Source organism: Entelurus aequoreus, linkage group LG14 (assembly GCF_033978785.1).
Source record: "Entelurus aequoreus isolate RoL-2023_Sb linkage group LG14, RoL_Eaeq_v1.1, whole genome shotgun sequence".
In the NCBI taxonomy this organism is placed as follows: domain Eukaryota; kingdom Metazoa; phylum Chordata; class Actinopteri; order Syngnathiformes; family Syngnathidae; genus Entelurus; species Entelurus aequoreus.
In genome coordinates this window covers 49,397,871-49,414,401 of record NC_084744.1, presented here as the reverse complement: position 1 = coordinate 49,414,401, position 16,531 = coordinate 49,397,871, and the positions used below count along the sequence as shown (strand labels likewise).

The 16,531-nt window shown below is 39.6% G+C and overlaps 1 protein-coding gene and 1 long non-coding RNA gene across 6 annotated transcripts in view; one reads left to right on the top strand and one right to left on the bottom strand.

The window, feature by feature from the left end:
- Positions 1–8,811, bottom strand: part of LOC133664987 (uncharacterized) — an 86,186-nt gene extending 77,375 nt beyond the window's left edge. For all 5 annotated transcript variants that reach the window (XR_009828663.1, XR_009828662.1, XR_009828664.1 and 2 more), the window contains exons 1-3: positions 8,469–8,811; positions 7,614–7,735; positions 5,081–5,210 (exon numbers count right to left, since the gene is read on the bottom strand). This is a non-coding gene — a long non-coding RNA (uncharacterized LOC133664987). The remainder of the gene's footprint in view (positions 1–5,080; positions 5,211–7,613; positions 7,736–8,468) is intronic.
- The window catches only part of LOC133664982 (solute carrier family 22 member 4-like), a 33,161-nt gene that overhangs the window by 7,326 nt on the left and 9,304 nt on the right, over positions 1–16,531 (top strand). Inside the window, exons 2-8 of the mRNA XM_062070099.1 lie at positions 789–971; positions 5,104–5,207; positions 10,664–10,818; positions 10,890–11,061; positions 11,134–11,257; positions 11,321–11,421; positions 15,941–16,134. Coding sequence (XP_061926083.1) covers positions 789–971; positions 5,104–5,207; positions 10,664–10,818; positions 10,890–11,061; positions 11,134–11,257; positions 11,321–11,421; positions 15,941–16,134 — 1,033 coding nt within the window. The remainder of the gene's footprint in view (positions 1–788; positions 972–5,103; positions 5,208–10,663; positions 10,819–10,889; positions 11,062–11,133; positions 11,258–11,320; positions 11,422–15,940; positions 16,135–16,531) is intronic.

Here is a 16,531-nt window from a genome sequence, read left to right as displayed (position 1 = left end):
CTGCGGGCTATAGAGCGTTTTCTATTCGGGCTCCAGTACTATGGAATGCCCTCCCGGTAACAGTTAGAGATGCTACCTCAGTAGAAGCATTTAAGTCCCATCTTAAAACTCATTTGTATACTCTAGCCTTTAAATAGACCCCTTTTTAGACCAGTTGATCTGCCGTTTCTTTTCTTTTCACCTCTGCCCCACTCTGTCTTGTGGAGGTGGAGGGGGGGGGGGGGGACACGACACAGGTCCGGTGGCCATGGATGAAGTGCTGGCTGTCCAGAGTCGGGACCCGGGGTGGACCGCTCGCCTGTGCATTGGTTGGGGACATCTCTGCGCTGCTGACCCGTCTCCGCTCGGGATGGTTTCCTGCTGGCCCCACTATGGACTAGACTCTCACTATTATGTTAGATCCCGTATGGACTGGACTCTCACTAATACAGTATGTTAGATCCACTATGGATTGTACTTTCACATTATGATGTCACACACTCGACATCCATTGCTTTCGGTCTCCCCTAGAGGGGGTGTGGTGGGGGGGGTTACCCACATATGTGGTCCTCTCCAAGGTTTCTCATAGTCATTCATATCGACGTCCCACTGGGATGAGTTTTCTTTGCCCTTATGTGGGCTCTGTACCGCGGATGTCATTGTGGCTTGTGCAGCCCTTTGAGACACTTGTGATTTAGGGCTATATAAATAAACATTGATTGATTGATTGATTGATGTTTCAGCATTTCTAGTCAACTATATACAGAAGTTAAACCAGCATGCTAACATAGTCTCCGTGTGGCATGCAGGTGGTTGACGGCAAGACGCAGCGCAGCAGTTGCAGCCGGTACCGCATGGATGTGGTCCGGAACCTTTCGGATCTGGGATACAGTCCGGATCAGGACGTAAACCTCACCACCCTGGAGGAGGAGACGTGTAAGGACGGCTGGATCTATAGCAAGGACATCTACCAGTCCACCATCGTCACTGAGGTGAGGGGTGTCTCCTCCAACTTTTACAAAACAAGTAAAGCTGGTCCTGGGTCCAAGGCTGATTGGTAAGGACTAATTGCAGCGATCCTTGAACTCATCGTAGTTTGTTTACATGTACAACTTTCGCCGATGCTGTCACGGAAAGACGTGTTTTATGCCACTCCTTTGTCTCATTTTGCCCACCAAACTTTTTATTCTGTGCGTGAATGCGCAGAGGTGAGCTTTGTTGATGTTATTGACTTGTGTGGCGTGCTAATCAGACATATTTGGTCAGTGCATGACAGCAAGCTAATAGATGCTAACATGCTATTTAGGCTTGCTGTATGTACATATTGCATCATTATGCCACGTATGTAGGTATATTTGAGTTCATTTAATTTTACTTTTGTCCTCTGTGTATTTAATTTATATTTGCATGTCTCATGACACGTTATCTGTATGTAATATTGGCTGTATTTCTGATAGTTTATGTGCCATGTTGTTCCAGATCACAGCAAACGTTACCCAGCTCGCAAAGATTGTAATAAATCTATTAGAAGTAGACGGCCTGCAGTTTCCTTTATCTCGGACACACATCTATACCTTTGGCCATTCTGAGTCAGTCATTTCCAGAAGTTCTCATCCTGTGAGAAGCCTCGGTTTTAAAAATGATTTCCAATGTTGCAAAAATGTGTAGAATAAAAATTAAAATACAAAATTTCTGTCAACGAAGAGTTGCGTCAGCCTTGATAGTAGGCTGATATAGCTAATATAGACACTTACATCATGTGTCGTCTTCATTATAACACTTAATTTTTTGTGGCTCCAGACAGATTTTCTTTTGTATTTTTGGTCCAATATGGCTCTTTCAACATTTTGAGTTGCCGACTCTTGGTTTAACGGGATAAATCTTATTAACAATATGTTAGCATGTGTTAATCATAATCAAGGCTTAGGTCAGGCTGATTACAAAATACATACTAATCAAATGTACTGCAAAAGAAGGTACTGATGAAAATAAGTTTACATAGTTATGCCGTGCTAAAATAAATACATTCTAACTAAATTAATTATAAAAAAACGCTAACAGTTTAAATTTAAGTGCGTCACCGCTTTTTAGTCATGATTTTTGCACTTAAGAAACTTCTCTATGACTTTAGCTCCAGACTTCTGTTTGTTTGATATTGACATTACTGCCTCAAGTGGTGGGAAAGTGTATTACAACCAAGTACCGCTGCGGCCCATATGGACCACGGCTGAGAAACAAATGTTTTGGCGGGTCTCTAGGGTGCGCTCACGGCCCAACAATGGGTCCTACGGTTAAAAAGCACTGTTCTAGATAATATGTATTGGAAATGCTTTGCTGTACGTTTTGCTACACAGTCACTTCTACAACCGTTTTTTTGAGTCAGTCTGCCAGCTGTTTGATTATGGAGGCGCTCCCAGATTGCAAATGAAATCACGCCCTGTCCTCGCAAAAAGGTTAATCATTTATCCTTTCAAAATGTACACTATTCAAACATATCTTGAAGTTGCCACCAATATTTCTTCCCCAGACACAGTCGAAAATAAATTTCATAAAGATGATATAGATTCACCCAGTCACAATATTAGGTACACCTCCACACTCTCCAATTGATTCAGACTCGTCATAAAAATAGCTGCATTTAGCAGCATTTATGTCACCGTATGTCGCACGTCGGTGTTGTTATGCACATGCCACGTTTAGATGAAAATAATACTTTATCCGATCTTTTGTGCGTTTTCTCATTGCTTGGAATGGAGCTTCTCCCCCTCTGGATAAGAGCTTGTGTAGCGGCTATGCACTCTCTTTTGACTGTTTTTCCTACTGTACCGCCTGTGGCACAAACCCAGGTCGCCGGCATGAGCGACAAGCACGCTGACTACCGAGCTAAAAGATCGGGCTGCCAACCCGATAGCCAGCACTGCTTTTGAGGTAACCAAGGAGTGAGGTTTACCAACGTACACATGGCCGAGCCGCACTGCTTGGCTTCGCTACACTCATCCCCCTAAAACCCTCTCTAATCCAGGTCACGGCACCACTGTAGTGGTTGTGTACTCACTCTTTCGGCTGCGTTGTGTTTTTCCTACTTGTTCCACTTGGGGCACGCACCAAGGTTGCTGGCATGAGAGGCGAGTGTGCTGACTACCAAACTAAAAGCCCGATAGCCAGCACTGCCAGTGAGGTTGTCAGAGAGTGAGGTTTACAAACGTACACATGGCCAAGCCTTCGTTATACTCACCACCCTAAACCTCTCACTAATCCGGGTAACGGCACCACTTTAGTAATTGTGCTTTTCCTATGTGTTCCACCCCGGGCACGAACCCAGGTCGTTGGCATGAGAGGCAAGTGTGGTGACTACCGAGCTAAAATCCCCATAGCCAGCACTGCTATCGGGTTGTCAGGGAGTGAGGTTTACCAACGTACACATGGCCGAGCCACACTGGCTGGCCTCCGTTACACTCACCCCCCAAACCTCTTACTAATCCGGGTCACGGCACCAATTTAGTAATTGTGTTTTCTTAGTAAGATACTATATTTTTCGGACTATAAGGCGCACTTAAAATAGTTTCATTTTCTCAAAAATCGACAGTGCGCCTTATAACCCGGTGCGCCTAACGTATGGAATAATTCTGGTTGTGCTTACGACCTCATATCAATTTTATTTGGTACATGGTGTAATGATAAGTGTGACCAGTACAGTGTTTCCCATAAACTGCCAAGATACCTGTGGCGGTGGTGGCGTGGCTATGGGCGTGGTCACCATGACAGAGTAATTTGCATAATTTACTACAATGATATGATTTTCTCTAAAAAGGCTCAAAAAATGTATACTTACTAATTAATAATAAGTTTTGTTTTAAACGTCCATCCATCCATCCATCCATCCATTTTACAAAACAATTACAACACTATGTACGTATTTATATACAGATTTGAACAATAAGTTATTCACTGAAATATATTTATTAATTGTGGTTCTTACAAAAAATATCTTATAAAAATATAAAAGTTAAAATGTCTCTTAAAGCTCTGCCCCATTAATTAGTGCATACTAAATAATTTAACTTTAGCCTACTACTACAACCATATTATTTACCAGCAACATAAAGTGAAACAGAGGCAGAGGTGTCCTGCCACAGTCAGTAACAAACAGAAAAAAGTAGTGGTGGTAGATAGACAGAGCTTCATCAAACATCTGATCCACTGAACAAAGAGCTCCAAAAATCTTGATCCTACACTTCTCTTTTGTTAAGTAAATCTGAACAGCCGATATGGGCATCTACATGAACTATATGATTTGCCTGAGAAGCTGGACAGGACAAAAAAAATAAATAAATAAAAATAAAAAATAAAAATAAAAATCTATTTGTGGCGGGCTTAATTCTTTCGTGGCGGGCCGCCACAAATAAATTAATGTGTGGGAAACACTGCAGTAGATGGCAGTCACACATAAGAGATATGTGTAGACTGCAATATGACGCCAGTAAACACCAAAACGTTAAATGTTCCATTGAAAATAAAGAACGTTACACACGGCACTCAAAATTCTGTCAAAATGTTTTAGTATGACTTTGTAGCCGCACAGCTTGATGGATTGTGGGCCCATTTCGGCTAATGTAGTCAGAGATTACTATGGTGTGTGTATAAGAACCGCTAAATGGCACCCATTAGCAGACATCGGGTGTTTTGTTTCACAATATTATGCAAAACCAACTATTCTTACCTTCTGGTACCTGCTGATGTGCATTTGAGATCTGCATAACTCCTGAAAATTTGCGCCAGTCCGCCACTGTAGTCCGTGCCAGTAAAACATAATCTATGCAACATTTTGACCAAGGAACCACCATTACATGTTACGTAGACCACAAGGAAATATTTTAAATTTAGAAGAAAGAAAAAAAAAAAGACCCCTTTAATGCGCCTTTTGTATAATCTGGTGCACCCTATGGTCCAGAAAATACAGTACACATGGTTCAGCCACATGGGATGGCCTCCCTTACACTTGCCTAATGTCCAAATAAGCGCTAAGTCCAAGTCAGAAAAGACTCAATTCACCATAGGTTCCCTTTTATATGTATTATCGTTTTCAAACTACGCACCTCACCTTGGATTATGTCCATCTTTCAGTTCGACCTGGTGTGCGACCAAAAGTGGAAGAAGCCGTTCACCACCACCATCTTTTTTGTGGGAGTCCTGATCGGATCCTTCTTCGCCGGACAGCTCTCAGACAAGTGCTGCAAACATTTCACTGTTTTACCAACTACTGTACATGATTTACACTACGTAGTATCCAAATACACCATATATTCTCCAAGAATACAGCGTACCCCAGGGCTCTATACCTCTGTTACGCAGGTTGATTTACTGACTAATTTCAGGATTACATGATTGCACCGTTAGGACTAATTAGGTAATTAAGATAAATAAGTAATTACAATGAAGTGTGTGTTTCACAGCATAATACAAATATAAATCTACTGTATCTATGTATGCATGTATATGATCACATTAACATATACATTTTTTTACATTTAAATAAAATACCAAAGTGAAAAGATTTTCTGATACCGTATTTCCTTGAATAGCCGCAGGGGCGTTAATTTAAAACCTCCTGTCACTCCTGCGTTTACCGGAAACCGGCGGGATGGCCGTGCATGCGGTAATTATTTTAAAACCTCTTCTCACTTCGGCGTTTACCAAAAGGAATCCGGTAAATTTAGGCGTGCGCTTTGAGTGTGACGTAAGCATACCATCATGAAAAGCACATTTAATAAAAAAACGTTATTATGGTCTTACTTGTACTTATAAATGGAGTACATTTGCAGCTCCTTCTGACCAAAAGCATCGATAACTTGTTTATTAAAGTCTTCATTATTTTCTTTCTTCCGTTTTAAAAGTCTCTCTGTCTCGATGGAGATATTCCTTTAATTATTACCTCCTGCTTCGATTGAAAGTCCAGTTTAGAAAACTGTTTTATTTTAGATACCGGTATGTAATCCTCCTTGTTAAACGCAGAGGAAAAAAAAAAAAAATCTCTTGCTGCGTGTGTTCACTTCTTCTGCAGTACCGGAAGTCGCAAGAAGGATCACTAGCGCGGCAGCGCCCTCTACCACCAGGAGGCGGGAGTCATTTGATGACTCATACAGTATTTAACACACGCAGCTACGGTATATTAATAAAACATAGCTGCTTACTGTTCTTTTTAGCATACCGTACCGGTATTCAATAGCTTGGACCTTAAATCCTACTGAATAGCTCTTTATCTTTTTTCCTTTGTGCGGTTGCAAACTACTGAAAGCAGCTTCCTCCGTTTTGAAAATGAGGACAGTTAAGCGTCACTCGTGACGTAACGAATTTGACCCGGTGGAAGTTCTAGCCATATGCTAAATATTTTGCGAAACGAGTTTGACCCGGCGAAAATTATAGACATGCGATAATAAAATTAATATTTTGTGAAACGAATTTCATCCGGCGTCAATAATGAACCGGCGATAAGGCCAAGCATGCGTTAATTATTTTGAAAAACGAGTTTGACCCGGCAGTAATTCTAGACGTGCGAATACTATATTCCCTGCGCCAATTCAAGGAAATACGGTATTTGTATTCCATCGGCAGTCATTCTGCGCACTGAAAAATCAAAGCTTGTGGGGGCTATATCAATATTTTTCATTTTCAAAACCAATATATAGGAATATTTTTAAACTTTAGGGTTCCCTCAAAATTTCGTCTTGAGGACCTGGAAGGATCTCAGTCATAGAAATATTAAATAGTCATATATAAGCTTTTCCCCCCACACTTAAAGCACTAGATCAACTTCCTATCTGTCAATATAAAGTTTTATTTATTTTGTCTGCCCTTTATATATGGCAAAATCACAAAATATGCCAACCTTGAATAGGGCAATAATTAATAACATGGATTTTGATTCATTATTATTTTTGAGCAATGGCAGCTTTGTGGTATTAGAGACAACGTTTTAACTTTTTATCACTACATGCCACCTGTTTGCTCTTTTATTAGTTTTTTTATAAATAATTTTTTTGTAAAAAAAAAAAAAAACTGTTGCAAATGGACATTTTGGACACCTTTGTTCTATTTAGTTAAGTAAATAAAAATATTTTTGCATATACAGTATAAAGTTTACTGTACATGCAAAATATTTCTATAGCAGGTGTCAAACTCTAGGCCTGGGGGCCAGATCTGGCACGCCACATCATTTTATATGACTCAAACAACTGGAATATACGGTACATTAATAAAAGTACCTTATTTTTTCTTTCGAAATGTATTCGTTCTTCCCACTTTGACAGTAAAAAAAACAAAAACATACTGCATGAAATTGCATACCTTTCAAACATTGATACTATCCAATATTGCAAGAAATATAATACATACCGACAATTTTCTTGGTCAAAATAAAAATAAATACTTAATTATCTACATGACTTATGATTTCAAAGCAAATTATCTGAGGCTTGGGTCGCATGATACCAAAGATTGTGATTCAAGATGCAGAAGGTAGCAGGAGACAGTGTGCAGGTACGAGATATTTAATACAAACAAAGACAAAAACACTAAGGTTCATGTCAAACAATAAGAGAATGCACAAAAACCTAGGACTCTGCAGAAAAACTTACTTGGAAGCCTCAAAAAAGGGAACAGCATTCAACAGCATCCATATGTAACAGTCACTGTTCTGCGTTGTGTATTTCGTAGTGAGGCGCACACACAGGAGTTGAATCGTGGAGGATTTATTCACCTTTTTTTGAATAGAAACAAAAACAGGGCGTCACACACAGTCCACAGCAAACAGGATCTCTCTCCACAGCTCCGAGCGTCAGTGCTCACTCAATTCAATTATGTATGTTTAAATGTGGAAATAATAATAATAAATAAAAAGGTAAATAAAGCATAAAATAGTCTCAAATAAATTAATTAAATAAAACATGATATAAAATATATACTTCAGCAAATAATATATATTAAAAAAAACGATCCTTAATATGTTCAGCAATACACCTCATTTTTCCCACCCACATCAACTCTTTTTATATTTTTTATACAACTATGCCAAAAAAAACCTCATAACAGACATACCTTTTTTTGAATAGAAACAAAAACAGGGCGTCACACACAGTCCACGGCAAACAGGATCTCTCTCCACTAAATACACACTCATATTAATGCTACAGTGGCACACAAGATGTCCACACAGACACACAGCAGAGCCCCTGACCCGTGCACAAACTCACGAGACGGGAAACCCCGCAACAACTGCCGCTAGCAATAAGCTAATCAAGCTAATCCACACTTCATTTAGCATACAAAAGTCCGTTTTTTTCAACAATTCAACAACCATCATTTGGGAATGCAACCCACATGCACACCAACAAGTCACAAGACAGTGCACATTCCCACAAAACACTTTTAAAAGCGACAACCAAAAAGTTTATAAAAAAAAACAAAGGGAGAGAGACATAAACGTGACTTACCAGCTCGAGCGCCAGTGCTCACTGAAGCTGGTCACAAAGGTGCGACGCCAAATCACCCCCCAGGGGAACAAAAAGGTATGTAACGGAAAATAATAGAGTGGAACCTATTTACAATGACAAACACTTTTGGGGAAGTTCACAACAAAAAATGATGTGAATAAATGACCAAAATTAAATAAAATAAAATTTAGCTCGGCTACACATACAGATAACAATCTCCCAACAAAGACCAGCTGGACTTAAATAGCACGACTAAACTCAAAACAGGTGCGCTGGGAGACAAAATAAAGCTGCTGCAGGACACTCGAAAAGGAAGTGGAACTACAAAATAAGTGTGCAGGACAGGAACTCAACATTAAACATGGAAAAAACACTAACAAACTCCAAATAAGGCACGGCCTGACATCCATCCATCAAATTGTACACACAAAATAGAATAGAGTTTACGGTAAAATTTACGGTGATTTTTACAGCATATTACTGTTTTTTTTGGGTAAAATACTGTCGACTGAGCTACCGTCTTTTACCGTAAAATCTATCCCAAAAATTTTTTTTTACGGTGTATTACTGTATATGGAAAAAGAGTACCACATTATTTTTACGGTAAAAAAAACTAGCAGCTCAGTTGCCAGTATTTTACTGTAAAAAACAGTGGTCGAGTTCTTTTCTATTTACAGTAATATGCTGTAAAAAAAACTGTTAATTTTACAGTAAAATTCTGGCGACTAAGCAGTACTGTTTTTCAATTTACCGTAACATGTTGTAAAAAAAAAAAACACTGTATGTTTTACAGTAAAATTGTGGCGTCTGAGTTGCCAGTTCTTTTACAGTGTATGTCAGGGGTGTCAAACGTACGGCCCGAGGGCCGGATCTGGCCCGCGGGATGAGTGTGCTACGTATAAAAATGAACCATTTAAATTAAACAAACTGCTGTTCTAAATGTGTCAACTGGATGTCGCAATAGCAATTATTTGTCTCTTTGTAGATGATGCTACATATGTACAAAATAAACCACATGATGTTAGTACATCAGTCGAGGAAAATGAGTAAACTAAATAAATAACATCCTGTAATTTGATTTGGATATAATTTTTTTTATCTTGATAGATGGAAAATTATCACCAATGAGTTGACTGATGAACATCATCACATAATTTAGTCAGAAAATATAAATAACGACAAATAAATATAGAATACTATTAACCGCAACATGTAGTGTCAAAAAAACTCAACATCATTATGATTTGTACATTTTCAGAATGTGCTTGTTCTATTTTAAATAGGGATGTCCGATAATGGCTTTTTGCTGATATCCGATATTCCGATATTGTCCAACTCTTTATTTACCGATACCGATATCAACCGATACCGATATCAACCGATACTGATATATACAGTCGTGGAATTTATTATTATGCCTAATTTGGACAACCAGGTATGGTGAAGATAAGGTCCTTTTTTAAAAAATTTATAAAATAAAATAAGATAAATAAATTAAAAAACATTTTCTTGAATAAAAAAGAAAGTAAAACAATATGAAAACAGTTACATAGAAACTAGTAATTAATGAAAATGAGTAAAATGAACTGTTAAAGGTTAGTACTATTAGTGGACCAGCAGCACGTACAATCATGTGTGCTTACGGACTGTATCCCTTGCAGACTGTATTGATATCTATTGATATATAATGTAGTAACCAGAATATTAATAACAGAAGGAAAACCTGTGAATGAGTGTGAATGAGTTTAAATGGGGGAGGGAGGTTTTTTGGGTTGGTGCACTAATTGTAAGTGTATCTTGTGTTTGTGTTGATTTAATTAAAAAAAATAAAAAATACTGATTCCCATAATTAAAAAAACGATACCGATAATTTCCGATATTACATTTTAAAGCATTTATCGGCCGATATTATCGGACATCTCTAATTTTAAACAAAGAAAACAATCGGAAGTTGTCTTTATTTTTAAGTTATCGTGCCGTGATTTCACCAGTTCGGCCCATTTGGGAGTAGATTTTTCTCCACGTGGCATCCGATCTAAAATGAGTTTGACACCCCTGGTGTATGTAAAAAAATCTTAATAATCAAATGCAGAGGCAAATACGTGTAACTGATGGCAGCCATAACTGCAATGTGGCCCTCAATGAAAACAAGTTAGACACCCCTGTTCCACAGTAAATAATCTTTTGTGCTGCAGATGCGGAAGGAAACCCATCCTCTTCGTCACTTTGGCTCTCCAGACCATCTTCGCCTTCATTCAAGTCTTTTCCGTGTCCTGGGTGATGTTCACCATCCTCCTGGTCATCAACGGTTTGGGACAGATGTCCAACTATATGGCCGCTCTGGTCCTAGGTACCGTGCACCTTTATCTCCATGTTTTTTTACCGTAATTTTTATGTTCCACGCGGGATGTGTGTGTGCAGGAGCAGAGATCTTAACAGGCAACGTTCGCCTGCTGTATTCATCGTTGGGAACTTGCTCCGGATTCGCCGTAGGCTACATGCTGCTGCCGGTTTGTGCCTACTTTGTGAGGGACTGGAAAAATCTCCTGCTGGTGCTGTCCGTGCCCTGTCTGGCCTTCTTCCCTTTCTGGTGGTGAGTGAATCAATTATGAGCTTCCGCGCTTTCAGAGATCGGCCACAGCTTCCGTTTCACCCTCCCGTGCAGGTTCATCCCGGAGTCTCCTCGGTGGCTTCTCTGCCAGGACCGGGTCGAAGAGGCGGAGGCCATCATAAGGAAGGCGGCCAAAATCAACAAGGTTCAGGCCCCTGGTGTCATCTTCGAAGGCTATGTAAGTAGAGCTCAATTCCTGGTATAATCCAGCAAGTAGTCACACCCGCTTCCGGTTTATCAGGTGGCCAAGGCCACGACGGACCCCAAAGAGCCACACAGCATCTTGGACCTGGTCAGGAACAGCAACATTGCTTTCATGACGGTCATTCTCTGCTACGTGACGTGAGTACACCAACTTTAAAGTCAAATGACGGCATCCTACTATTACTATCAGTGTTGGCGCTAGGAATTTTCAAAATGACCCCATCAAGTCATAAAAATGGGGTTTCCACAGTACATTTTTTGGGTCCCACTTTTTTGTACGCGTTTTGAAAACAAATGATAAATGTACCTTATTTTTCGGACTATAAGTCGCAGTTTTTTTCATAGTTTGACCGGGGGTGCGACTTATACTCAGGAGTGACTTATGCGTGAAATTATTAACACATTACCGTAAAATATCAAATATTATTTAGCTCATTCACGTAAGAGACTAGACGTATAAGATTTCATGGGACTTAGCGATTAGGAGTGACAGATTGTTTGGTAAACGTATAGCATGTTCTATATGTTATAGTTATTTGAATGACTCTTACCATAATATGTTACGTTAACATACCAGGCACGTTGTCAGTTGGTTATTTATGCGTCATATAACGTACACTTATTCAGCCTGTTGTTCACTATTCTTTGTTTATTTAAAATTGCCTTTCAAATGTCTATTCTTGGTGTTGGCTTTTATCAAATAAATTTCCCCCAAAAATGCGATTTATACTCCAGTGCGACTTATATATATTTTTTTCCTTCTTTATTATGCATTTTCGGCCGGTGCGACTTATACTCCGAAAAATACGGTAGTAAAAGTTTGTTGCTGCAAGTTGACTTCCGGTAATTGAGCCAGTGTTTACGTTGAACTAATCACTCAATTACCGAGCACCTGTTCGTCAAATAAAGCCGATATACCCTCCGTTGTGTTTGCGTTTAGACGGACACTTTTCTCTTCTTTCATCTTTTTCCACGTATTGTTGCCTTTTGGTAGTAAAGAAGTGGAGCAAGAGCGGGATGGAGCTTCTATTGTTTGGACATTGGAAGGTGGGCGGATCGATACAAACATTCATCGTATCGATATCAAGGGAAGTAGCAGTGTTTGCTCGATATTTATCGATATTCATCACTTCTTTTTTGTTGTTGTTTATTCTCCGTAACAATGTGTAATTAGTTATTAATATGTTACGTTAACATACGAGGCACGTTCTCAGTTGGTTATTTATGCGTCATATAACGTACACTTATTCAGCCTGTTGTTCACTATTCTTTATTTATTTTAAATTGCCTTTCAAATGTCTATTCTTGGTGTTGGCTTTTATCGAATACATTTCCCCCAAAAAATGCGACTTATACTCCAGTGCGACTTATATATGTTTTTTTCCTTCTTTATTATGCATTTTCGGCCGGTGCGACTTATACTCCGGAGCGACTTATAGTCCGAAAAATACGGTATGCATTATTCTGTTGTATCTCACATTCTATATTGTGTTTTTGGAAAAAGGTTGTCATAAACGTTACTTAATTCATTAAAAAAATTATTCAAAAGAAAATAATTTTTATGCAAAAGTAAATGTATTCAGCTATAAACATTCATTCACTTTCTTCTTTCCTTCATAGATCTAAACTTTACCGCTGCTGGTATTTATTTCTATATGTTCATATAATAAGTTGTAGGTGTATTTACTTCAGTATAAAAGTGCAAAAAGTTTTTGCTTGGGTCATGAAATGATGATAATGGTGTGTGCCAGGCATACATGAATATGACAAATTCAATTGATTATTCCTACCTATCATCAGTCGTTTAAAAACCGCCACATCTACACTTTCATGACAAATAATTTCCATATGAGTTGGGAAATTGTGTTAGATGTAAATATAAACGGAATACAATGATTTGCAAATCCTTTTCAATCCATATTCAATTGAATGCACTACAAAGACAAGATATTTGATGTTCAAACTCATAAACTTTATTTTTTTTTGCAAATAATAATTAACTTAGAATTTCATGGCTGCAACACGTGCCAAAGTAGTTGGGAAAGGGCATGTTCACCACTGTGTTACATGGCCTTTCCTTTTAACAACACTCAGTAAACGTTTGGGAACTGAGGAGACACATTTTTGAAGCTTCTCAGGTGGAATTCTTTCCCATTCTTGCTTGATGTACAGTTTAAGTTGTTCAACAGTCCGGGGGTCTCCGTTGTGGTATTTTAGGCTTCATAATGCGCCACACATTTTCAATGGGAGACAGGTCTGGACTACAGGCAGGCCAGTCTAGTACCCGCACTCTTTTACCATGAAGCCACGTTGATGTAACACGTGGCTTGGCATTGTCTTGCTGAAATAAGCAGGGGCGTCCATGGTAACGTTGCTTGGATGGCAACATATGTTGCTCCAAAACCTTTATGTACCTTTCAGCATTAATGGGGCCTTCACAGATGTGTAAGTTATCCATGTCTTGGGCACTAATACACCCCCATACCATCACAAATGCTGGCTTTTCAACTTTGCGCCTATAACAATCCGGATGGTTCTTTTCCTCTTTGATCCGGAGGACACGACGTCCGCAGTTTCCAAAAACAATTTGAAATGTGGACTCGTCAGACCACAGAACACTTTTCCACTTTGTATCAGTCCATCTTAGATGGGCTCAGGCCCAGCGAAGCCGACAGCGTTTCTGGGTGTTGTTGATAAACGGTTTTCGCCTTGCATAAGAGAGTTTTAACTTGCACTTACAGATGTAGCGACCAACTGTAGTTACTGACAGTGGGTTTCTGAAGTGTTCCTGAGCCCATGTGGTGATATCCTTTACACACTGATGTCGCTTGTTGATGCTGTACAGCCTGAGGGATTGAAGGTCACGGGCTTAGCTGCTTACGTGCAGTGATTTCTCCAGATTCTCTGAACCCTTTGATGATATTACGGACCGTAGATGGTGAAATCCCTAAATTCCTTGCAAGTGCTGGTTGAGAAATGTTTTTCTTAAACTGTTCAACAATTTGCTCACGCATTTGTTGACAAAGTGGTGACCCTCGCCCCATCCTTGTTTGTGAATGACTGAGCATTTCATGGAATCTACTTTTATAACCAATCATGGCACCCACCTGTTCCCAATTTGCCTGTTCACCTGTGGGATGTTCCAAATAAGTGTTTGATGAGCATTCCTCAACTTTATCAGTATTTATTGCCACCTTTCCCAACTTATTTGTCACATGTTGCTGGCATCAAATTCTAAAGTTAATGATTATTTACACAAAAAAAAAAGTTTATCAGTTTGAACATCAAATATGTTGTCTTTGTAGCATATTCAACTGAATATGGGTTGAAAATTATTTGCAAATCAATGTATTCCGTTTATATTTACATCTAACACAATTTCCCAACTCATATGTAAACAGGGTTTGTAGAATTTTGCAAGTTAGTTTCAATGTCATTTAATACAGTGGCACTCAATGCCTCTAGCATTTCATCTCTGGCTTGGTGATGGCCATAAACTGTGTGTTCCCCTTTAAGTATGGCAGTATGTGGGGTGAGTGACGTGTAAGTGAGTGGGCAAGTTAGGAGAAGGAGCACTAGCATGTTCAGGAGTGTTAATAGCATGGTGGATGTCCGCTTGGCTTTGTGGAAAACATAAATAAAGAGTTGTAACAAATCGGCGGCCTCGTCATTCCGACCAAAGAGCGGAACTGTAGGGACCCAAATTGGAGGGTGCTTCTTGGTGCCTGGTGAGGCTGGATCTTTGAAAATCAGTGCACCCGGTGGTAAAGGTTTTCTTTTTCTTAGCCTGTTTACATGGCGTGCAAAACATCTTTCCATCTTCATGAGTGAGCCATTTGCTTGAAGCTTCGCTTCTTGGGTTTATTGCTCGCCATGACGAAAACAATAACACGCGGGAGTCCCAATGCAGTGTTTGTGATCGATAAAACCTTCCGCAAATCAAAATGTAAGAAATTTACCGGAAAGTGCATTACTTTGAAGTCGACCAATAATTAATAATAATTAATAATTTGACCCAGCAGAAAGCGATAATCGATGAAAAAAAACCCCAAAAACAAACAAACCGGGCTGTAAAAAAAATAAAGAAATCCGCGTTTGCGGTACGTGTGGACTTCCGGAAACTCGCGTCTTTTCTGATTTCAATGCATAAAAATACACAAAAAAATGTGTTAACGCCAACAGTCACTATATATAGTATTATGGTTATTATTCAAAGGTAAATTATTGATTGATTGATTGAAACTTTTATTAGTAGATTGCACAATTCAATACATATTCCGTACAATTGACCACTAAATGTCCAGAATACTGTGGAATTTTGGGATGAAAACAGAGCGTTTTGTATTGGATTCAATGGGTCCGAATACTTCCGTATCAACCATTGTCGTCATGCGCATACGTCATCATACATAGACGTTTTCAACCGGAAGTGTGGCGGGAAATTTAAAATTGCACTTTATAAGTTAACCCGGCCGTTTTGGCATGTGTTGCAATGTTAAGATTTCATCATTGATATATAAACTATCAGACTGCGTGGTCGGTAGTAGTGGGTTTCAGTAGGCCTATAAGTAACAGCTGATTGTGTTGTGGGAAAACGGCCTCTAGTGGCCAGATGTTGCCATGCAGGTGGCGTAAGGTATATTTCCTGTGTCCCCAGCTTCACCATGTCGGCAGGATACTACGGCATCTCCTTCAACACCACGCAGCTCCACGACAACACCTACCTCAGCTGCTTCATCTCCGGCGCCGTGGAGCTGCCGGCGTACGTCTCCAGCTGGCTGGCGCTGCGCTACGTCTCGCGGAGGCTGTCCGTCATCGGCACCTTGGTGCTCGCCGCCTTAAAGGCCTACTGAAATGAATTTTTTTTATTTAAACGGGGATAGCAGATCTATTCTATGTGTCATACTTGATCATTTCGCGATATTGCCATATTTTTGCTGAAAGGATTTAGTATAGAACAACGACGATAAAGATTGCAACTTTTGGTATCTGATAAAAAAAAGGCTTGCACCTACCGGAAGTAGCGTGACGTAGTCAGTTGAACATATACGCAAAGTTCCCTATTGTTTACAATGATGGCCGCATGAAGTGAGAGAGATTCGGACCGAGAAAGCGACAATTTCCCCATTAATTTGAGCGAGGATGAAAGATTTGTGGATGAGTAAAGTGCAAGTGAAGGACTAGTGGGGAGTTGAAGCTATTCAGATAGGGAAGATGCTGTGAGAGCCGGGGGTGACCTGATATTCAG